Here is a 24,912-nt window from a genome sequence, read left to right on the forward strand (position 1 = left end):
CTTGCTGTTAAGACATTTTTCTTTTCAATCATGCTTCTACTAAGTTTTACGCCATATCTTGTTTGCTAATCCTCTTATTTTTCTCCTTCTTTCTGCATTCCTTTTGTTTTTAATGCTTTCTCTCTTTCTTTTTCACTATCTGTCATTTTCACTATCTTAGGCCTAAATATTCCAGTGTCATAGCTACAGGAAAAAAAAAACCACATATTTGTCTTAAGATATAAAGATATGTCATGAAAAGTATGCACATACATGCATACACTCATTTCAAGCAACTAATGATCCTTGCTTAGGAGAAATCAAAACATTTTTAATCCCAAATTCTCATGCCTAAAACAGCAGGTGAGAATGAGGAGGGCGTTAAGTTGCAACTAAACCCATAGATTGACAAATTGCCCTACATCAACGTAAATAAGCACTGAATTGATCAGTGTTTTAGTAGTAGCCATGATAAAAATCATGGGCGTACATACTCGAGCAGGATTCGAACCTACAACCTCCTGATCGTAGGTTCGAATCCTGCTCGAGTATGTACGCTCATGATTTTTATCATGGCTACTACTAAAACACTGATCAATTCAGTGCTTATTTACGTTGATGTAGGGCAATTTGTCAATCAGTTGCAATGAAAACATCTCGACGGAAGAATTTCATGAATTTGAATAAACCCATAGAGTTCAAGACAACTTAATGCCCTTTTCATTCTCAACCAATGAAAACATCCATCATGATGCTGTGTTCATCAAAATATTTGGGTATTATCAGTCCAAATTTTCTAAGCCTACCTGAGTAAGTCAACTGGCCTAGAGACATAAAGAGTATACTTTGAGTAGATATGGACTGAAAACTCCAGGGGGGCATTTCATGAAGGAACTTGTCGGATGAAATGTCCGACAAGTCAATTATATCCGACAAGTTCAGAGAAATCAGCCAATCAGACTAAACAATTTCTCAAAACTTGTCGGATATAATTGACTTGTCAGATATTTTATCCGACAAGTTCCTTCATGAAATGCCCCCCTGAAGTGAACAGAGCCAGAGTGAACCATGCCAGGAAGTGTGCCACCATGGACCACCTTGTGATGTGGTCCAGAGCGGGGTAGAGAAAACCACACTGTTTTGTACAAGTGGGACTGAATGCAACTATTTCAGAATGAGCCATGCCAATTTGACCAAATTTCCTCAATCAGTCCACCAATTGCCAGAGTTTGTTAATAACAATGGAATGTGTTTTGAAGTTTTGTTGCAAAGTATGCTTCACTTTGGGCAGAACACAACTGGTTGCATTTATGACTATGGATATCTCCAGGATCTTAGGTAGATAGAAAGATGGATAGATAGATAGATAGATAGATAGATACATAGATAGATAGATAGATAGATAGATAGATAGATAGATAGATAGACAGATAGATAGATAGATAGATAGACAGATATATAGATAGATAGATAGATAGATAGATAGATAGATAGGATAGGTAAATAGGCAGATGTATAGATAGATAGATATGTAGATAGATAGATAGATAGATAGATAGATAGATAGATAGATAGATAGATAGATAGACAGATATATAGATAGATAGATAGACAGATAGATAGATAGATAGATAGATAGATAGATAGGTAAATAGGCAGATGTATAGATAGATAGATATGTAGATAGATATAGATAGATAGATAGATAGATAGATAGATAGATAGATAGATAGATAGATAGATAGATAGATAGGTAGATAGATAGATAGATAGATAGATAGATAGATATCTGTCTGACCACAATCCTTTAAATTGCCTCTAGACAGCATTGGAACACCTGTCTTTATGGGGATAAAGGTGTCTTAGATTATCAGGATCCAGGATCCCATGAGTCTTCAATACTCTGTGGTATGGGCCATCATTAGCTTATTTCACACTGTCTCTTTATGTTCATCTCTCTTCAATCTCAATCTCTCTCTCTTTCTTCATCTGCCTATCTATCTGTGTTCTGTTTACCTTATCTTTCTACCTGAATCCTCTTGATATCTGTAATATCTTCATGCACCTATCTCAAACATTCAAACCATTTTTTGTGTCTGATGTAAGCAGTAATGTATTCCAAGTCATCTTCCAGCATGCCTGGTATCCTAGTTCTAAAGCATGCTGTGCTCATTCTGCAAAACATGACATGAATGTGTCTCTCTCACCTCTCATAGTCTTCTTTTCATATATCATCCTAAGCATACCCCCACCCATCCCTCCCCCTCCCCCCTTATGAAAAAGAAAAGGTAAAGAAAGAACAACACTGGAAAAGGAGGTCTACTCCCATTCCTGGGCACCACTTTAAATATGGCCAGCCACTTTGGGTGTTGATATTAACTTCATAGCCCTTCCTGTCCCCTACGTTGTTTGTCCCCGTGCCTCTCCGTCCTCCCCCCAGACACATGTTTGTCTTGCTTTGTACATGTCCTGATTCGTCTCCCCTCCTCCACCTGCGTCTCCACAAATCTATTTTGTCTCCTCCTCCACGCATACATCTCTCTCCCCCTCCATATTCATCTCTCTCTTTCTATCTCTCCCTCTGTCTCTATCTCTCACTCTATCTCTCCCTCTCCACCTCCCTCTCTATCTCTATATTTCTATTTCTATATCTATATCTATTTCTATCTGTCTTTCTATCTTTCTTTCTGTCTCTATATCTATCTCCCTCTATATCTATCTCATCTATCTCTCTCTATATCTCTCCATCTCTATTTATCTCTCCCTCTATCTCTCTCATTTACCTCTCCTATCTCTCTATACATACCTCTCTCTCTATACATATACCTCTCTCTCTCTCAGGATTCTCTGGACTAAATCTTGGACATTTTTTCTCCACTCTGCACAGATTTTGCTGTTGTTGTTGTTACTCTTGTCTTTTCTTCTTCCATCTCATGTTCCCACTTTTCCATCTCTCACTTTCAAGGCAGTCACATCTCAGACTCATGCATTTGTCCTATCTATATATTTCCTTCTGTCTAACTCTCTCTCTCCCTCATTTGTCTTCTCCCCTTTTTCCCTCTATCGCTTCCCTCTCTTTCCCAGTCACATTATAACAAAAAGTAGGATCAGTTTTGAAAGTTTCTTCACACACTTGCATGGCCATATTTGTAGCAAACTTCCCAGAAATTATAATGATTAACAGAAAGCATATTTTTGTGTTGCTTGGAATCACAGTCAAAACACTGCGCAAAAACATTCTGCATGGCCATTTTTGTAGCCAACTTCCCAGAAATTATAATGATGATTAACAGACAACACATTTTTGTGTTGCTTGGGATCACAGCAAATACACTGTGCAATAACATTCTGCAGTGAAATTTTTGAGATGCTCAACAAAAAACTTATACATGTACTTGCAAAAATTGACTACAATGAAGGTATGAGTACAAACACTATCAAAGCCACGACATTAAAATCTATGGAAGGGGGTATGTTTCTGATCTTCCTGTCTTTATTTTGCTGTGTCTGTCATGCGCCAAATCTCTCAGTTTGTCTGTCTTATCTATCTGTCTGTCTGTCTATCTCTCCGTCTGTCTCTCCCACTGTCCCTGGCTCTCCCACTATCTATCTGGCTGATATTTCTCAAATTTCATCTTTCTCTTTTAATTCACCCAACTGTGCCTCTCATTACAAATCACAAACAATCCTGATGAAAACTTTTTTTTTAACCCCCATTTTCCTTTCCTGGCTGCCAGTTTATCCCGAGAGGGTTGTGCTTCAGGTTTAATCAGCACTTAGAATGTTGATTTATGAACTCCCAATTTCGCTCATCAAAATTCCAAGATAAACATGCGACCAGACGGCCGCGACTCCGGGAGTTGAAATGAAGAATCGCTGTGCACACACCGCGAGCATGTTCCGCCATGTTCGCGACACGGAGCATGGAGGTGGTGAGGGGGAACCCTGGAGCTCCGGGGAAGCCTCAATGATGTGACGTCCCCTCGGCACAAATAGAAGAAAAATATTCCATCAAGCCTTCCTCCCCTTCCCCCTTCATACTAGACCGTCTCCTGGCCTCAACGAATACTCTCTTCAAGCACAATATTTTTTGGATGTGAACAGAATTTAGGTTTTCCATATTTTAATGGGCTCTTAATGTCACAGTCCTCGTAGAATTGCTAATGGCTCTCTAACCAGTAAATTTCTTTTGGAGCTACAACACCACCAAATAATCCCCAGGGGATAGCAAACGAAATGGGTATTCCAAACGGACAAGGTAAAAGTAATCACATTTTGCTTTTGAATTCACAAAACAAGACTGCATCTTTGGTTAAATGTCAAAGATTTAATATTCATCCCACATATTATTACATTTATATATGATGAGTCTTTAACTCATTGATGCCTAGAGACTACATTTCTGTGGTGGGATGCCATATCTTTTCACTATAGCTTTCATAATTTATTGCTAGAATTTGAGAAGGTATGACGACATATTTTCTTTTATTTGAGCCATACTCTGGTCATTTACCTTGGTTGGGTTTTTGTACGTGTGTGTATGCGGGTTTCTTTTTTTTTTTTGTGGGGGGGGGGGGGGTTCTCGGAAGTATCAAAAGCATGCAAATTGATAAATTAATGTCTCAAGCTTATACTGTTGACATATTCTTTGATATTTACACAGCAACTTGGGAATTTTTTTCTCCCCCACAGGGTATGCAGTAAAATTAACCAAAGATCATAAATTTAATGACAAGATGTTAATGCATACATATAGCAAAGTAAAGGATTTATCTATTCTTGCAATACGACACCCAGTCTCCTACCAATCATCGTCATTCTTCTACAGAGCACTATCCCTCTTACAGGCAAATGGTAAAGGATAAATTGAGTGATTTACTGTAAAACACAACTTTTTCGCCTCATGAAATTTTTGCGAAAGGTAGCTGACGGCCTTATTTGCAGCATGAAATTTTTGCGAGTTGCCTCTAACATTTAATGCATATAGTGTAGACAAGATCTTTAGCGTGCATTTCAATTTGCGAAATTAAAATGCATGCGAACATTCCTCGTTTTACAGTAGGTCAAGGGGGAAGGGGAAATTTGTCACATACACATACAAACTGTGGCTGCTGGTCACTAACTCTGAAAGTGGTCAATCCTTCTGTCCAAAGACCCTAGCTACCTCATATCAAAGTGCATGTATCAACTCTAGAGGGCAGCATACATATGGCTTAATACTTCTATGGCATACCCGAAGACAACTATCGCACACTTCTCCACAGGCAAACTCTCCGAAACTTAAAGGACGATGCATTAACTCCCTCCCCCCCCCCCCCACAACCCCTGATTCCTTACTCATCCTTTGAGAGATCTGAATATTGAATTCCATATTTTCCGCACGTTTGGCACATGCAATATTTATCGCCTTTTATCCCCCTGCTCCCTCCCCGCCTCCCTTTCGACCTCAAATCTCGACACCTGCATGCACTTTGTACCCACTGCCTGGCGCTATTCTCTCCTTCCCTAGCTGTTGACATGCCCTCTCCTTGGGGAGATACGGGACATGGGGGACGGATGTGATACAAGAGTACTTGGCAGACATTTTGTCAAAAGTTTTGTTCTTACACCTCCCTTCTCAATCGCAGCGGGACAAGGAAGAGGTAGCTATCATCATCCAGCGGATAGCCATCATCTTGTCAGTCTCTCTTTCTTTCTTACCTACTGCACCGACACCTTCACCTTAGTCCCACTAGTACAATTTGGCGCGGGGTGCCCGTGACCTCCAACGTGTATGTCAGCACTGCATATCAAGTGGCAGACATGACAGGATCACACCCACTGTAACCCCAGCCTGCACTATCTACTCCCTGTCTGCATCTCTTGAGTGAAGGAGAAAAGGTAATTTCAATCAATTTACCTCAAATTATCCTCCTGCCCTTCTAAGGTTACATTAAAGATATCTAATAGTCACTTTCACTACCTAGTAATTCACTCAACTTCACACCATCTTGTCATATCTATCTCTCTTACACACACATATACACACACAGGTTCTCTCTATCTAACTCTATCCATCAATCTATCTACCTTTCTTCCTATCTATCTCTCTATATCTCTTTTTATATTGCATGTATGTGTATAGAGAAAACTAATTTTTAAGGAATTTATCTAGCAATCTATCTTCAGTCTAATGGATATATTTCTGGAATTCAAGCAACAACTACTCATAGCCACCTACTCTTACTTGGAAATTTATGGGATATATCACCCCAACCATTTCTCTATGCTACCCCAACCATTTCTCTATGCTCCCCCCCCCCCCATACCTATCTATTGATTTCTTCACCTTTCTGTTTCTTTATTTATCAACCCTATGTGTGCTCTGAGTGTTGATTGGTACAGAAAACCCAACAGTGTTGGACATACTACCCAAAGTCCCTGACACAGAGAGGGTTAAAGGACAAGTTCACCTTCATAAACATAAGGATTGAGAGAATGTAGCAATATTAGTAGAACACATCAGTGAAAGTTTGAGGAAAATTTGACAATCGATACAAAAGTTATGAATTTTTGAAATTTTTGTGTTGGAACCGCTGGATGAGGACACTACTAAAGCTTGTGATGTCATATGAGTACAACAGTATAAAGAAAATGTAAAGAAAATTCAACATATTTTCACTTTTTTCGCATAATAAAAGAGCACTTGACTTGCCTCTTTCTAAAGGCAATGGGAATAATTTTACCCATAACATATGTCAGTAACGAGTCAAGGGAATGTGTACTTTTTTCAAAAGATGAAATTTTGTGAAATTCTCTTTATATTTTCCTTATATTGTTGTACGCATGTGACATCACACACTGCAGTAGTCTTCTCATCCAGCGGTGACTGCACAAACACTTCAAAAATTCATAACTCTTGAACGGATTGTCCGATTTTCCTCAAACTTTCAATGATGTGTTCTACTAATATTGCTACATTCTCTCAATCCTTATGTTAATGAAGGTGAACTTGTCCTTTAATGTACTTTTGAGTTAAAGGCAAACAATCTCTGCGTGTATGTTGCTTATTAAAATCTCTCTCTCTCCTTCCCCTTCCTTTCTCTCTCTCTATCTCTCCATCTCTTACCCCATCCTATCTATCCATATCCTTTTTAATTTCTCTACATATCTATCTAATGACTTTTCATCTACCTTTCCATTGTATTTCCTTCCGAGAACATATATCTAAAAGCCCACATTTGGATACTTTCTAAACTGAAAGTTTCCCATCTCATTGTGTGATACCAATTTGAATTGAGCTGGAGAAAACCAAATGAATACTTTGCTCAAGTGGTTGCACATTCTGAAAGGGTTTCAGTGCTAAATGTGAGCTTTAATTGTTTGTCGTCAAGATTTTTGCCCATGACAAATGAGTGGGGCATGAAGAGAAACATATCTTAACAAACTGGCTGAAGTACACCATGTATTATGTGAGCGAATGGTGTCTATCATGACAAGAATGGAGATAGTGCACATGAAATACACCATGAGGATGCACAAATAAATCAATGTGCGTAAACACACAGCAATATGGGTGTTTGCGTGTACTGGGGTATGTCTGTCTGCCTTTCCGGATGTCACAACAAAATGTGTATGAAACACATCTTTACATATCCATGAACAATGCTTGATAAGGGAGCGAACACAAGACACACAATGTACTGTGACTTTTACAAATCAAAAAGTTTCAGGAAGAAAATATTCAATAATTATAGCCTTGTTACAATCATCACAAACATCACGACAATCATACAAAATACAATCGTCTTATTTTAAGTCTATACTATCAGAATGACTGAATAAAGACAAACAGTAGTAAAAACAGAAGTCTCTTTTCCATGATTAAGAATCAAAATGCATTCAAACATGTTTCATTAACTCTTTGTGAGCCTTGAGTGCCAATTGCCACAGAAAACCCTACTGCATTTCACGCAATGTCCAATGACCTCAGCACATATAAGTGGTTAATAGTGCATTAAATACTCAAAACGCATAACAATGGACTGAAGAGGGAGGTATGACCCCTGGTCCCTAACAGCAGTGCAAGTTTGCGAGTTGTCCAAACACCATTCATATGTACAGTTCGACCTCGATTATCGAGCCATGTCAGGACCGGGGCTCATCCGAATAAGCGAATTGGCCGGATATGGGAGACACAAAGTTAATGTATATAGCTGCCGTCCAAGCTGCCGTCCCAGTGCACTGGCAGCTAGGCAGGTAGCGTACCCCGCAACGGTGGTGTAATCTATGCTAGCCAGCGCAAAGTTGTAGTCGCTTTATCACAAAAATAAAGTATATCTTTATGTGAAAATCATACATGTTTGACCTCATTAGATATTGAGAAACCTATCATGCACATCTTATGAAATTAGTGAAATAGATCCATGAAAGTCACTGTTTTTTCTCAATTTTTGGATGAAAAAACAAGTCCTTCACTGCGTGAGCGCGTCCGGATAATAGAGATTTCCGGATTAAAAAGAGACCGGATAATCGAGGTCGAACTGTAGATACAAAGTCAAAGGTAAAAACAGTGTGGTGCAATGCGAGTAATCTGCTATCAGAATCAGAATTTTGTGGATTTAAAAAACGGGGCACATACATGTAAAATAAGGTTTGCCAGAAGAGGCACATATCTTATCCCACATTGACAACAATACGTATATTGGTTTCAGTTCATACAAAAAGAGAGCAGGGCAAATTTTGTGCAGGTATAAACCATGACATTCTGTGCTTAAGCAAGTTAGTTATTGTATTTTTTGTGCTGTGCTGCAGGCAAAAATTATCAAACTAAGACTCTTCTAGAGAAGAATATTATATGGACTTCTTAAAAGTCTGTGCTTAGGCATTAAGAATATTTTGGGTGACTATGAGGCAGCAAATCAAACAGCAAATCAATTAATTAAAGTTTTGGTCATGAAATCAAATCAATGTAATTCAGTGTCATTTCCCACAATACAATGCATTCGTACTTCCTGTAGCGGCTTGATGCAAAATCATCAAGTGGTGACTACATCGCGCTTCAGCTAAATCTTGGGGTGCAAGCCTAGGCCAGTCACCCATCCAAGCTTCATTCAACATAAACCCTAAACTCGTCTAGTGTTTCACACATATACAATTTATGCTGAAAAGCAAAGTTTACTCGGTGATACAAAATATCACTTCGTCTTGGCTACCATTTCCTCTCCCTCTCTTTCGTTTTTTTTTTTTTTTTGATGTCTCACCTTGTTCACTCTCGTCAAACTGCACATCCTCATAGATACCGCCCTCAAGCATATCGACTTCGAGTGCGTCAAAGCGATGCGCTAGGTGCAGCGGCGAGGCCGTGTACTCATCTGAACGGTTGGTGGCTGGGAAAGCAGAAGAAGAGGAGGTGGAGGTGGAAAGGATGCGGAGAGAATGCAACAAAAATATAAAAAGAGATAATGGTGATGATGGTGACGGCGTCGATGACTGATGTATTAGTACGTACAATTGTTGAGATAATTCACAGAAAAAGCACTCAAGGAGACAACATCGGCAAATAATCCACCAAACAATGGAAAACAAAAATCAATTCGTGCACACAAGTTGTACAGTGAGTGCATAGTACTGCCTCAACAGCTACACATGAATATCCATCACACACCAACATCATGAAGATGACACAACTGCAGTTGGGTATACTGCACCTTAACACAGAGGTGGGGAAAACAACTTTCAATAACAGCATAACAATTTCAGGGCAAATGAAAAAAAAAATATAAACAAAAATGAATCAATACGAATGCTTCACTGTATGATGATGGTTTAAATGAAATAAAGCATATCAGAGCGATGCGGATGGACAAAACAAATCGGTTTATTGCACGAGTGAGAGATTAGTGTATGAGAAGAATGTACACAGACAGATGAAGAAAGTGTGGGGTATTAAAGCAAGAAGGCATCATGGACCACTCTAAATGAATGCATCTAGCGAGTGGGCACTTATGACCTGGAATCAGATCAAGGTCTAAAAGCACCTCAGTTCCGTCCTTCATGTTATACGGACTTAGAAAAAAATAAGGGAACAAAAATATGACTGATCACTTTTGCCTTGGCATTTTATTCCGTGCAAACTCATGTCTCACGCCCAATTCTAGAATCCTTCCCTGTCACACGTCGCAAATCTTCCTCTCCAGTACCGTAATCCCTTTCTAACTTGACATTCCGCGAATGCACCGGAAAAAAAAAAGGTTCCCGTCTTATATCATCACTTCTTTCTACATCATTTTTGACAGCAGGCAGCAACGGCGCAACTTGTCTCGTAATTTCCACATATGATTTCCGGGTAGATTTGCTGAACTCTTTCAGAAGACAAGGTATCATTATCACGAATATCGCAAACTTCACCATTCTCAAGTCTCTCTTTCCCTCTTTCTTTTATATCTGTCCTTTCTCTGCACATAAACAAACATACAAACATACAAACACACACACTCACAACCCACACCCACATAAAATATATGAATACATGTATACATAAAATAGGTATAATAATGTGTGTGTGTATGTCTACTTGTATCATTCAATTTATCTTTTTATCTTTAGGCCTTTTTACCTTTCCTGTGTGTATCCTTTTTTACCTCTCAGTCATTTTCTTTTTTTCATATTGATATTGCCAGTCTATATTTCTCTGTTTATCTCTCACTTCTCTTTTCATCCTTTCCTTGCCCGGTCCGTTCCTCAGCCTCTCGCTGTAACTCAACTCCGGGAGGAATTTAACATCTACTTTGCCTAAGTGCCCCTGGAGGACATGAGGAGTCTCATCTTTAGATTAAAACGGCAGCTTGAGATGCACACCATTTTCTCCCAATTTCTTTCTCTCTCTTTTTCTTTCTACCAATCTATCTACCCATCTCTCTCTCTCTCTCTCTCTCTCTCTCATTCTCTCCCTCTACTAATATATCATCTCTTTTTTCTCTATCTCTAACTCTCTTGCTCTTTCTACCAATCAATGTCTCTTTCTTTTAATTTCTCTATATCTCTCTATCAACCTATCTATCTATCTCTACAAACCTATCTCTTTCTCTCTCTCTACTAATATATCTACTTCTCTTTTAAGATATATAGCTATCTCTCTCTTTTTCTCTCTCTATCTTTCTCTCTATCTCTCTTGCTCTCTCTACCAATTGTTCTCCCTTTCTTTCCTTTCTCTACCCTTCTGTCTTTCTACCAATCTATCTATCTATCTCTCCCCATGTCTACCAACTTTTCTTTTTTCTCTCTACAAATATATCTACTTCTCTTTACATATATATCTATCTCTCTCTTTTTCTCTCCCTCTATCTCTCTCTATATATCTCTCTTGCCCTCTCTACCAATCTATCTATCTCTATCATTTCCTCCATCTCTCTTTCCCTCTCTTTCTTTCTCTTTCTCTCCCCATCTCCTCATCTTTATATCCTCCCTTGCATTGACCGGCAGCCACTTCTCATCATTTCCATCCGTCTCGGAGCCAGCGCCACGATTCCCAAACATCCTCGGCAAACCCGGCTGTCTTTGGCCCCTTTTCTTTTCACCTCTTTCACATCCCTCTTCCACGCATGCAGTCTATTAAGGAGCATATATTTCATTCGTCTCTTCCCTCGTTCAAGCTGAAACGCTGTCATGAAAGCAATCACAGGTGTTGGCGAAATTGCTGGAAAACAGAATATTAATAACGAGCTTCTCTTTCCAAAATGAAATGGAAGGAGGTATTGAACTCACACATGAGCAAGGTCTGGTAAACAACAAAACAATGGGTGGTATAAACAATTCTTTTTAGAAGTTTGATTGCAAACCCTACTCCTCTCAAAAAAAGACAAGAAATATATGTATACATACATACATTAAAAACATCAATCCAACCATACAAAAACCACAACGACGCTTTTCAATATACACCATCTTAAGCAAGTTTTCAACTCTGCACATAATGACCGTATGTTGCTCACCTCAAAAGTTACCCCACATTAACTCGGCTTAGCTCTGTGAGTTTTTGAAAGCCTTCGTGCTCCTAATCTACTGCATACTGGGGATAATTCACATCTTACTCACTCTATGCACCCAACCTGGTCAAAAACATACCAGCAACAAGATCCAGTCGCTCGGAGCATCTCGGCAGGTGAAAACCACAGCGGACCACCAATCCGCAAGAAAGAAATGAAAATTAACCGACGGTTCCGCCGATAAACTAATCACGCCCGCCCTCCGCGGGGACCACGAAAACGAATCACTCGAGGGACCGCGGCACGAGATGTGCGTCAACATACATTTTCACACCACATCAAACCTCAGACTATGTGGCGAATCCCCGCAAGCTCCCGGGCAGATAGATTCCCCGAGATTCGTGTGCGACGGCAGACAAACTCATTACATTTCAAAAAGTCGTGGCCAACAACAAGAAAAGAAAATACATAAATAAAGATAATCGGGCTTGACAGTAGCGGTAAATTGCTGACTTAGCTCATCTTTGAAATGAATATCACTTTTTAATTTCAATAAAGGGGACGGACATTGAGTTTAAGGACTTTATCCCAGAGCCTAGAAAAAGAGGCTAGCTTCCTGATGCCACCGGGAAAAATTCATAAAGACAGGACATTAACTGCACAAAACAAGTCAGCTTAAAGACAATGAGGGGAAGACACACACAAATATTTTACAGATTTATCATTTCTACATACTGTAGATATAAAAAGACTGCCAGCTTCAAATTTTCCAACTAATCATTTGCAAGGCAAAAGTGTATATTTTCTCATAATTTTTTGCGCTCAGCCAGGTAAGATGAATTTCATGTTTTTAATTCTTTGGAATCAAGACCTTAATTACTGGAACATATGGTAAGCAAAAATACTTGCATGCTTTTATTTTTGTGCTAGTTTCAGGTTGCATAAAATGTGTTCAAATTTCTACAATGTGAAAATTTCCACTTTAGCAGTATGTATTGATTTTGGATTCTTTAGCTAGCAATAACTTTATTAAATTCACACTAAATCAATTGAATAACAGCAACAGAATGTATCTGATCTGCAAATTCAAATTATTAGCAGTTACTAGGAGTCATAACAAGGCAAGTGCCAAAATGTGTCTCGCCCATTCGGGTAGAAGAAATCAATGTTTTTGTAACTCCCGGAAGTTCATTGACCCCGCCTATGACTTTTGACCTTGTGGTGACCTTCAACTCCCCAAGGGACATTTACCAGCCAATTTTGGTCACAAACGGACATATGGATCAAAAGTTATGAACCATAATCGAAACGCGACAAAAAAAAATTAACATTGGGCCCTAAAAGTTTGTTGACCCCTGTCTGTGACCTTTGACCTTGAGGTGACCTTCATGTTTGGTAAATGTGTAACTTTGTATAACCACTCTTCCCTAAAAGTTTGATTGAAATTGAAGTCCTCAGTAGAGAGTTATTCAAGTTTTTGTAGCGTTACAGACAGACGACAGATGGACGGACGACGGACAGGCGGACAGACGGACAGACGACGGATGGACGGACAGACGACGGACGGACGACGGACAGACAGACGCCACAGGCGATCCCTTAGTCTCCCCGCACCTCTGGTGGGCTCGACAAAAATTTAAATATCTTTTAGATATACAGTATGGATGACAAAGCATACAGCTCCTGACATCATTTGTAGTTTGATCTGCCAACACTAATGAAGGGATTGAGGATCTACATTATTTTCTTTAATCTTTCAACCATATAAGAAAACATGAGGAATTCAATTTATTTGTATAATTTCATTGCACTGGCAATACAGAAAGCCTACTACGAAAACATGAGGAATTCAATTTGTTTTCAGAATTTCATTACATTGCAATGCAGAAAGCCTTTGGTAACCACACATTTCTCTTTCAACCTTTTGCATTACTGTACATGGGCACTTTACATTGTGAATTAAAGGTCTTCAAATAGGTCCTTGGATGACAAATTTTTGGAAGACGTGCTTTGTAATAACATACATCGCATCAATCCATGACGTCACGGGGCAAAGGCGCAATCGGGCCACTTGCAAATTGGAAATGCCAGGTGGAGATGAGTGAAAACACAGTGACACAGGATCAAACAATTCCTTTCCCTTTCCATGCCATCAATAATAGTCAGAAAGGAATATCTAAAAAAAGAATGCAATTTTATTGAATTTCAGAGAAAAATGTGAACGACTTTTGATGAGCGTGCAGCAATTATCATCTCAAAATGAACTGTGCAGACTCCATGATATCAATAATAAACTCTCACTGGAAATTGGCAAAAAGCTCATCAACTTACAAACTTGTTCAATCCCACCTACTGAAAAGCGAGATATTTTTGTGGCACAAAATTTTTGTAAATTGGAGCAGATGGCATTTTTCGCGGCATGAAATTTTTGCTAACATTTCTGGTTTTACAGTATATCGAACAATATATGCTTTTTCATAGCCCAGAAATACCCACTCTCAAACCACTATCCAATCACTTGGATACATGTCAATCCAATTCAGATTTTTCACATTAAACAACTATGACCTTTAAATACAAACAAAAACATTTCTCTAAAATAAAATGCAACAAACATCTATTTCATGGAACACTAAATCCATCCCTTTCACAACATTTTAATCAATCCTGATCATTCCATAACCCATCTTCAAACTGTGAGCATCTGCCAAACAATAAATGCCCCCATCACTCTGTCCGAGGGAATAAGTGGCAGTTCAGCTGAGGTGACTGAACTCCCGATTACCTTCGGACGTCCATCCTTGAGTGAGCATGGGACACTCGAGGTGACTCAATTGGAAACCGCGACGATGTTAACCCTCCGATGAGCTCACGGTTATTTTTTGCCTCATCTTCTGTCAACGATTGGCGGAACGTGCCAACGAGCATTAAGAGATTTTTCGCATGCCAATGTTGACTGGAAAAAAAGGTAATGGCACCCAATGCAAGTTTGTGCACAAAGGAGGAAAGTTACAAATTTTACGGTTTGGGATTGAAACGCATTGCAGGCCACGCAGTGAGGTATGTGTGTGTGTGTGGGTGAACAACGGTGTGTGTGCGTGTGTGTGTGTGTGTGTGTATGTGTGTGTGTGTGTTTGTGTGTGTATGTTTGTGTGTGAGTGCATCTGATTTTGTGTGTAAAGTGTATGCAAGTGCTGTGTACACAATTTCCAGTGTTGCAAAGGAAAATCATAAAGATATATTCACAGGCAATGTTGGCAAATTGTAACATTAGTTTTTGCACAGTGAACCCAACAACTACTAGTTTTCTCTAAAATTACTGGGTACCATTAAAATTGTCCCATAAACAAACTATGTACAAAAAAAAAACCACTGCAAACACAGATAGGAAAAAAATGAAAACCATGTCAAAAAAAAAATAAAAAATAAGTGACACATTGATTGACAGGGGGAGAGACGAAGTCTATATTCCAATACAGGGGTGAACAGACAGTGGAGAGTGCACTTTTTACTCACTATCCCCGAACCTGGAGGGGCGGAGGGGGACGTATCACATTGACGGCTGGAGGAAGCAATCATTTAAAAGGATCATTACTTGGCAAATAACCCCTTTCCCCTCCCCCCCCCCCCCACTCCCATCCTGCCACCCTGGGGAAATCCAAGCAGCTGGTAGGCAGCCCATGAATAGTGCTGGTCAGGGGTTGAGTTGAAGGAAGTCTACTATCTATTGCTCCAAAATCGTCCCCTCTAATGTTTTTTTTTCTTCCCCTTTTTTTTGTTCGTCTTCTTCTTCTTCTTCTTTCTGATGAACATTTTGTCCATATTGACGAGATAACTGGCTGAGTTAGACCTCTTGGGAGTGCAAAGTTCACAGCATGGCAAGTTGTATGAAAATGCATGAGGAAAATGCTATAGGGGTGAACTAACCAGAACTCTGAAGAAGAAAAAAAGAATATAAAGAAGAAGGCACGTCGTCCTATTTGAAAAATAAATCAATATCCAGGTTTGACCCATTTGATATTAAGTGGAACAGTCATTATTTCAGAACTGGGCCAATCTGCATGCTCGATTTTGCCCGATAGATTTACCTTGCAATGAGCGCGGGCTTCATGCCACATTCACCGAAACATAGATGTTGGCGGAAACCTTCTACCGTGTGTGCGGCGAGCCAGTGACGTCAGTCTACGGCTGAACACATGTCAGCTCAATAAAAACTGGTGATTGAAATGCTACCCCAGTTGGTTGCCCACAAAAATCTAATTAATCAAGAAGGGTATACACAAATAAACGATCCCAAACGAACCCAAAAGGACACTTAGGGCAAGATAAATGGACGAGCGAGTAATGCTAACAGGTAAATGGTCAAGTAATGAGGAGAAGGGGGAAAAGTGATTTATATTATTTACATTACAATGACACGAATGCATTTGGTCACTATCTTAACGACATCAATCTTTGGCAAGTTGCCATGGCAACCAGGCCTGCAGAGACAGGGGCTTCTGCTTCTCAGACGGCCAGTCCATATTGACCCTAATGAACTCTCGAGATGGACGCACCGGGCAGAACCTTAAAAGGTTTCTCCCACGGCCAAAGCAGTGTCTGCCACTGCAGCCACCCACAAACATAAATGGTCGGATGCAGATAATGCGAGGATAGGTGCGCCGGATGACAAGAAATATTTTCTCACTGCACTCTGGGCATCTTACTTTGGTGGAGTTGGCAAGTTGATTTTATCAGCATGCTTTTATTATCGTTGTTAGAGTTGATGCTATCATCAGCATTATTATCATATGTGATAACTAATGCTCAACATTAGTGGAGACTCAGAGAATCAGAGAATACTTTTCTTTTACTCTCAAGCACAACTATAAATGGGGCGCCCTCTTCAATACAGCCGCAACTGAACTCGAGATGGGGGGGGGGGGGGGGAGGGGATTAGGTGAGATAATTCTCCAATGGCGGTATTCACCTGGTCTTATGGCATAATCCTTTATTCATGACCCATTTCCAAGAGGGGGGAAGAATAATTTAGGTCCGGTCCCAAGGATTGTATTACCTATTCATGACGACGATGGTGGTGTGCAGTCGGAGAGACGGGGTGCTATTTTTCTCTCCTTTTCTCTCTACAGGCAAGGGTTAGGTCTTCCTACAGCAGGTGTACACACACACAATCGGGACTGTTTTATTGGCACCTTGCATTAATAGCTTTGAAATATCCCTTCAGTCCCACATACTTAGCTTGAAGTAAGGTGTTCGCACTTTACACCATGGAAATTCATGTAATGTATCAGCCATGTATTTATAACCTCCAAATTCTTGAACTGGTGTCCACATTAATCACACCGTTCTTATGATTCCATACATTTACAAGGACATTAACTTTCCAAAATTTCAGACATTTGACATTGTTCAATCAAATCATTTACATAACACTAATGACTAACGTTGCATCTGAAATGCAGAAATTTAACCAAAACTATCTTCTTGGATCTATTTCACTGTATATACTTACTAAATATTGGTAGAGCTTTTTTTAGAGACAAGATTACCAAATTTTCAACAGTGCAGGTGTTGCCTCAGATTTTCTGAGATTAACTATTCTCCAACTAATTTACTGAACAACTGTCACTTGGAAGTTTAGCCTGTTCTAATGTATCTCAGATCACGTTTCGAACCATCACCTCAATTTTCTAACCAATGTTGAAGGGGTCAGTATTGTCATGTGCCATGTTGAATTGCTAATAACAATGCTAAAGTCAGTAGGTGGATTGACATGCTTGTTTGACACTGGTACAGTAATAAAAATCTTCCAGCATAATGCAAAAGAACATTTCACTTGCTGCAGCATACACTGCAGGCTTAGCTTTGAAAGGTGTTTCTACTTCCAGATAAAGTTACTTGTTACTTTCAAATCCTTCTGCAGATCATAGTATATTCATTTTTTTATTTTTATTTATCTATTATTTATTTTATTCTATTTATTTATTTGTTTATTCTTTTTATTTTTATTCATTTCTTTTTTTGTTTTATTTTTATTTTATTTTTTATTTATCTATTTATTATTATTATTTTTTTATTTTTATTTTATTTTTATTTTTTTTTTTTTTTTTGGGGGGGGGGGGCGGTTATTTACCAGTATCTTTGAGGATGAGGGAGGAGGTGGTAAGGGGTTAGGGTGGGGGAATCAAGGGAGGTGAAGCTAAAAAGGTGCTGGATATATCAGACAAGATAATATACTCATTAGGTAATGTCCTATTCAGGTCTTGATGGGGCCTTGTGGCTGTGCTTAATGACATTCAATTAATCACTCTAAGGTGAATGTCCTAAAAGGGGACACCCCCCCCCCCCCCCCCCGAACCTAGTGATCTATATTGCTCCCTCTCCCTCTCTCTCATCCTCCCTCTATATGTTTCTTTCTCTATTCCTACTCCTAGTTTACTTGCTTCCCTCATCATCTCGTACTCATCATCATCTAAACTCTATCATCTCTTTCTCACTCCCGCTCTACCTCTGATATGATTCTACTCAGCTTGATGAGCTTGTTAACTGCAGCTTGTTAACCCCTCTCTTTACATGAAGAGTTTGATTGCAAAAAAGAGAACTCCATTCTTGTCAATTGGAGATATTTGTGATTACAGCTGGTAGAAAACTAAGAAAATGATAAGAAAATCTGGAACATTTCTAATCATAACCTTATTAATTAAGAATATACCATGTATGTAAGAAGTGAGGTGTCACTGGAAAGGTTTCAATTTGCTCCATCTGATAAAGGACTTATTTTAAAATGTTTAAAAAATGGTGATTGGACCCTTTTTGATATAAAACTCTTCATTTCTCTTCATTCTCTCTCTCTTTCTTTCTCTCACTCTCTCTTCCTCTCTCATTTTATCTGTGTTTCATATCCCTGCTTTAAAGGGATGGTATAGTTTTGGTGGACAAGGTGTCTCAGATTTCCGTGTTTTTTTTTTTAGTTAGATAATGATAAACCTCTTATGAAGTATGAAAGAGCATACAATTCTATTAAAGAGGAATTCAAGGTTTATTTGACGAAAATTGGTTTTGAAATGGCCGAGATATCCAAAAATGAAGAGGTTCTAAAAACAGGTTGGATCCACCTTTTTTTAGGACCGCTTTGTTGTACTTTGTTTTTGGATATCTCAGCCATTTCAAAAGTGATTTTAATCAAGTAAACTTTGAATTCCTCTTTAGAATTGTATACTCTTTCATATTTCATGAGAGGTTTTTCATCTCACAAAAAAAAAAAAAAAAACACAATCTGAATCCCCATTTCACAGGCATACCATCCCTTTAAGTGCTTACACAGCATCAATTGAGAGGTTCTAAAAACAGGTTGGATCCACCTTTTTTAGGACCACTTTGTTGTACTTTGTTTTTGGATATCTCAGCCATTTCAAAAGTGATTTTAATCAAATAAACTTTGCATTCCTCTAAGAATTATATACTCTTTCATATATCATAAGAGGTTTCTCATTATCTCACAAAAAAGTACAATCTAAATCCCTATCTCAACCTAAACTATACCATCCCTTTAAGTGCTTACACAGCATCATCTGAGTATCATCACCTTCCTCCCACCGAGACCACATTTCTCTTCCCCTTCCCCTCTCTCCCTCCCTTCATCCTTGGTAGCACATGATGGACTAGGGTTGCTCGGGCCAACATGTCAATTTGCACAGCCACTGAGATGGGGGGAGATTTGAGGAGGATGCCAGGGTGCTCCGCCCGATCCCGTTTCACCCACCCCTCCCCTCGGCTGCAGCCACAGCATGAGTGAGGCAAGCCCACATTAACCTCAGCAATCAATCCTCTTCTTTTTCTTGGGGGTGGGGGAGGGGGAGGGGAAGGGGGAGCACAGATTGGGTACTCTCTCTCTCTTTTTACCCATCTTCCTCTTTGGTGTTGACAGAGGTAGATAGGAGGAGAAAGATAAAGAGATGGGGAAGGAGGGAAGAAGTGGGACAGTTTGTCACAAAATGATCTCGGGTCAAACCTCACATTCACCTTCATTGAAGTTTGTCATGCTTCCTAACTTTCTTGAAGTTCTAGTGACACATGCACAAGCAAGAAAGTGATTGGGCAATAAAGCCCATTTGAATGAAAAGAGGCAGTAAATTCACAGGTTTGTTGAAATGTCAACCTGTTAAAGACTAGTCCCAAGTATACTCAGGCAGGTGTCTATGGAAAATGTGTGTTATAGCAAAATCAGTTCGTCCTTAATGGGTTAATACAAAAAAAAAAAATTAACAAATATACAATACACTGAAAATAATTACAATAGGAACTGCAGCAGCACTTATAAAGGATGACAACACAGCAAAATAGTAAATGAGCTATACACTGCAAAATGACTGCGGCAGCTTTTAAATACTGATGCATAGATGTTAACAAGGGCAAAGCTGTTAACAATATGTTCTGCAGTGACATATCATTCTCATAACAAACCAATCATGCAATGTGACCAGATCTAATGGTGAACATTAAAGCATGTCATCTGTATCCTAACAGAGATCCCCTCCTACTTCCATCCTATCCGATAAAGCTCTCGCATCCGACACAAAATTACATCAACTAAATAAAAAATGCCCCGTGACGCATTCATTATTTCAAGATTTGGCATTCCAGGGGTGCAGGTAATTAAGTCCAAAGCAGGCAAGTACACTGAAATCAAAAGTCAATTACAAAACAGTTACATGAATTCGGCCTTGAAAGTACATTTTAACAAATCAAACCGGTAAAATTACCAGCGCATCTTGCATAACGCACGCAATCAAGCACCGGACCATGCAACAGACAAGTCGTACAGATTCGTCCGGAATAGAATTATCTCCTAAATGACTCAAAACCAATACACTGATGCCATGGTATTTACCAGCTAACAATTTTCATTTTACGTCAGAGGAATTGGTGCTGATTTGCTAAAATAAAAAAATAAAAAATGAAATAAAATAGCATGCAATCTGTTTTCTAGTAAATGTGGTAATAGTGCATTTATGTTGAATAACAGACATTGATGCAGTGAATTGGCTGAATCGACTGAATTATATTCATACAACAGCACCAACGGGGGGGGGGGGGGGGGGGGGGGATCTGGAGGGGGCGTTTCATATCAGTGAAATTGAAAACTGACCTATATGGGTCTAACTGCTATTAGCTTGATGAATGATAAGTTTTCTGAAATTGAGTGAACGCTCATCTCATCACTGATCCAGAGCAAATGGGGGGCGGGGGCACAATTATCACAATAAAATTTGTCTGCAGTTCACTGCATTTCCACTATAGAAATCAGATAAAACTCTACTACATATTAACAATGAAGAAATGATAAAGAGAATGGAAAATGAAAATCATGATAAATTACAGCCTTTTAAGTGGGTATAGGCAGACAAATAGTAATGTGATTAGGTTGGGATCTATGGGTGCCTGGGTTTGACATGAATTTGTAAAAATGAATAAATGTGCAAACTGAGGGATTTTTTATTTTAATGAATGACATACACATATAGCATTGTTAAAAGTAGGAAAAGTTTCAACTGGAACAGTTGAGAGTTAAAATGTTAAGTTTTACGGAAAAATGGCAGATGTCAAAACTGTGCCATGCAAATGATAGAGATCAATAGAGCGATTTACGACTGTAACAAGTCAAGGAATGCATATTAGGTGACTTATAAGCAATGAAAGCTGTGAATAATAGGCAAGATGCAGTGCAAAAAATGATGATTACATTGATATGGAATGATTAGTGTTATGACTGTTGAGTCAAATACTCACCTTGCGATATAATCTGTCCAAGGGTTAAAACGAGACACTGACGTATAATATTACACACGTACATACAATGCAATGATGTGAATGGTGGTCAAAGAGATACAGAAAGATAGAGAGGGGGGACAGAATAAACCGTGAGGAGCCAGAGAATGCGATCTAGTGACAAATCAGACGCCATGAGCAGAGCGTGATGTCACATGGACACACAGTGAATGGTGATAGACAATTTGCCCCGATGATCTCCCAACTTTTGTGGATAGCCATCAAAGTTTGTGGGTAGAATGTGGCGTGTGATTCGTGTGAGTAAATACGACAGACTTTTGGTGATAGTGATATCTAGTTTTAGTACCCTACGTATTTCTATGAGTGCACCTGAACCCGCGAACCCATCACGTTCCTTTGCTTAACTCTGTAATTACTGTACACAACCCGGTGTACATGATTGCACTGGCTTTTTCATGTTGTGGTCCTGAGTGGGGTAACATCAAAATCCCTCATAATTTCTTCCTATCATATCCAGGCTCAAAAGGCAAATAGTGACAGCACTTGGTGTAATTCCCTTTTTCTGTGAAGCTTTCTTTATGTCTTTAACTTTGATGATATTCTTTTCATAGAGGCATGCATTGTTAATCTCTACTTGAGATCATGTACACAAATTCTAATAAGTTTAGTGCATGATAAAATCTTGACTGTGATTTAACTGCACCTACTTGGAAAGTATTTTCAAGGTTCTATATTGGTTTCCACATCTTTTCATCAGAAAATATCAGAGATCAAGCCACTCAAAGTGGCTGACGTTAAAAGGACTCGAGCGAGCTTTGCAAATTTCCATCATTCTTGGAAAAAGAAAGGCGACATTTCCTTATAGCTATCCAATAAATCATTGTAAGTCCATTCTTAAATCATTTCACTACAATCTGCCTGTCATGGCTTTCCTGATTAACGAAAACATTCTCCAGAATGACTGCGAGTTCTTGAAATAATGGCCAGACAAGAGTTTCAAAACTTAATAGACTCCCACGTGGTATCACCCATTTCATGATCACAGTTTCAAAACATCCAATTTGGAGCGTTGCCAAAATGTGAAATAGTTCATTTGAATTCACAACTGCTTCTTCTCAAGTATCTGTGGCATTCTTTCATTGCTCATTGCGGTAAGCGACCAGGCCGTGAGGCCGTGGGCGTTACGAGAAACTAAAAACTTGCTAGCGTGTCACACTATCTCGCGGTACAGTGCGTGTCACCGCCGAAACCTCATTCAAAACCTTTCCAGCCATGGCATACCTTGTCGCCGGGCAAATGCTCAAAATCGATCAGATGCAATTTTTCACTTCGCACCTGCAAAGTCAAGAATGTGCTTGTCAGTGAGGAATTTCTGTCACTGTACGTGCGACGTAAACCTATACATCTTGAGGTTTAGAGTCTCAATGCCGAGACTCGTAAGCAATTGATGGCCCGAAGGCTAACATCTACTGCAATTTTTTTTTTTTTTGGGGGGGGGCAGATCTCACAAACACCTAGTGGTCAGCGACCTGTGCGGCTTGCCAATATTTTGCTGGAAAAACCTCTGTCAAACTCCCACAGCTAAACTGGTTTTATGTCTCAGATTATTCAAATATTTGTTCCAATAGATTGAAAAAAAGGGGGAGTCTGTCTATAGATCTCCTTGTCTTCTTCAACAATGAATTCAACTTGTTCCTTCTGCAAGCACTTTATGTTGATGTCATATACCATATGTCAAAAAAAAAAATTACAACGGGACCCTCCGCAATGATAACTTAAAAAATAGTGAATCAATCCAAATACACTTTCAGGGTACGAAACTATAACTCATTGCTCACATCTTACAGAAAACCCCATTCGATTTGCTTCATTGGTCAAAGAGAAATGAGGAATTTTGTGGAGTATGTCAGGAATCTCTTCCCTCCAAGTTCTGTCTATTGTGTTCACACACAAGAGCATCATTATCAAGTGCTAAACTTGGAAGAATCAGACTCATGACATGCTCTACAACAATCCACATTTCTCTGTGACCGCTTGACCAAATTGAATGGGGTTTTCTGCAAATTAGAGCTAAGATGTTATATTTTAAGACTCTGAAGTAGCATTTCGACAGTTTAATCATATTGGGTATTATCAATGTGAAAATCTTATTGTAATTTTTTGGAGACATACTGTATCTGTGACATCTGCATGTCCTCATAAAAGAAGTGTTGTGCAAGCCCTTGGTAATATCTCACTTCTAATCAATTCCAGCGGGAAAAAAAAATAAATCTATTCATATATTTGTCACTTTGTTAACTTAATTGAAATCTTTTCTTGTATAATCTAAACAGATAGATAGTGCTTTAAGATAGATATGATAAAAGCTGGGTCCCACCTTTTACTAGGACAGAATACATATTATGTTTTTGGATATCTAAGCCATTTCACAAGGAATTTTCATCAAATAAACTCTGAATTCGTCTTAGAACTGTATGCTCTTTCATATTTCAACAGAGGTTTTTCATTATCTCACAAAAATGTTGGAAATCTGAAGCCCGATCCCAACCAAAACTTGTGTCTTGTTTTACTTTGAGAGGATTGGGTGTCATTCATAGGACCCGCTGATGGCTACACTGGTGATAAAAAAAAATCAAAACATTGAAAAGAAACAATCAAGGCATCAAATATTCAACGCATGAATTTATGTCAAGCCCCCTAGAAAACAGTGGATGAGTTTCTGACTCACTTTTTGTGCGCGTAGGGACAAGATTTAATCCTCTTGTGGTACTTCAGTACTTAATATCTGGCTACAAAATCATTTGGAAAAAAAAAAATCTAGGTTAGTCCATCTAGGTCAACCTCAAGTGGATTACTCAAAATAATCGCTTTATGCGTTCATTCAGCTTGGTTAGAGAACATATCAGGTGCAAATGCATGTTAGATGCACTAAGGAGCATTAAATGTGAACTTTCCTTTGAAAAGTGGTGATAGACAGTGGGAAATAGCATCTGCAAAGTGTTATCAAGAATGAGATATGAATTACGAGAGAAAGAGAGGGAAACCTGGCAGTAAGGAAATGGAACATGGACTAATGAAGGTAGTATGTTAAAGAAAGGTGACAGAATCTAGGACAAAAGTTTTAGAAAGTCTTTTTTTTGTGAAAAGTGATTATTTGATGCTTTTCGTCTCTCACAAG

The 24,912-nt window shown here is 39.0% G+C and overlaps 1 protein-coding gene across 1 annotated transcript in view; it reads right to left on the reverse strand.

Moving 5' to 3' along the window:
* LOC140238557 (rho guanine nucleotide exchange factor 10-like) overlaps positions 1 to 24,912 on the reverse strand; it is a 119,226-nt gene that overhangs the window by 92,888 nt on the left and 1,426 nt on the right. The window contains exon 3 of the mRNA XM_072318459.1: positions 9,222 to 9,347. Within this exon, the coding sequence (XP_072174560.1) occupies positions 9,222 to 9,347 (126 nt within the window). The remainder of the gene's footprint in view (positions 1 to 9,221; positions 9,348 to 24,912) is intronic.

The sequence above is a fragment of the Diadema setosum genome, chromosome 15 (genome assembly GCF_964275005.1).
Source record: "Diadema setosum chromosome 15, eeDiaSeto1, whole genome shotgun sequence".
NCBI classification, from domain to species: Eukaryota; Metazoa; Echinodermata; class Echinoidea; order Diadematoida; family Diadematidae; genus Diadema; species Diadema setosum.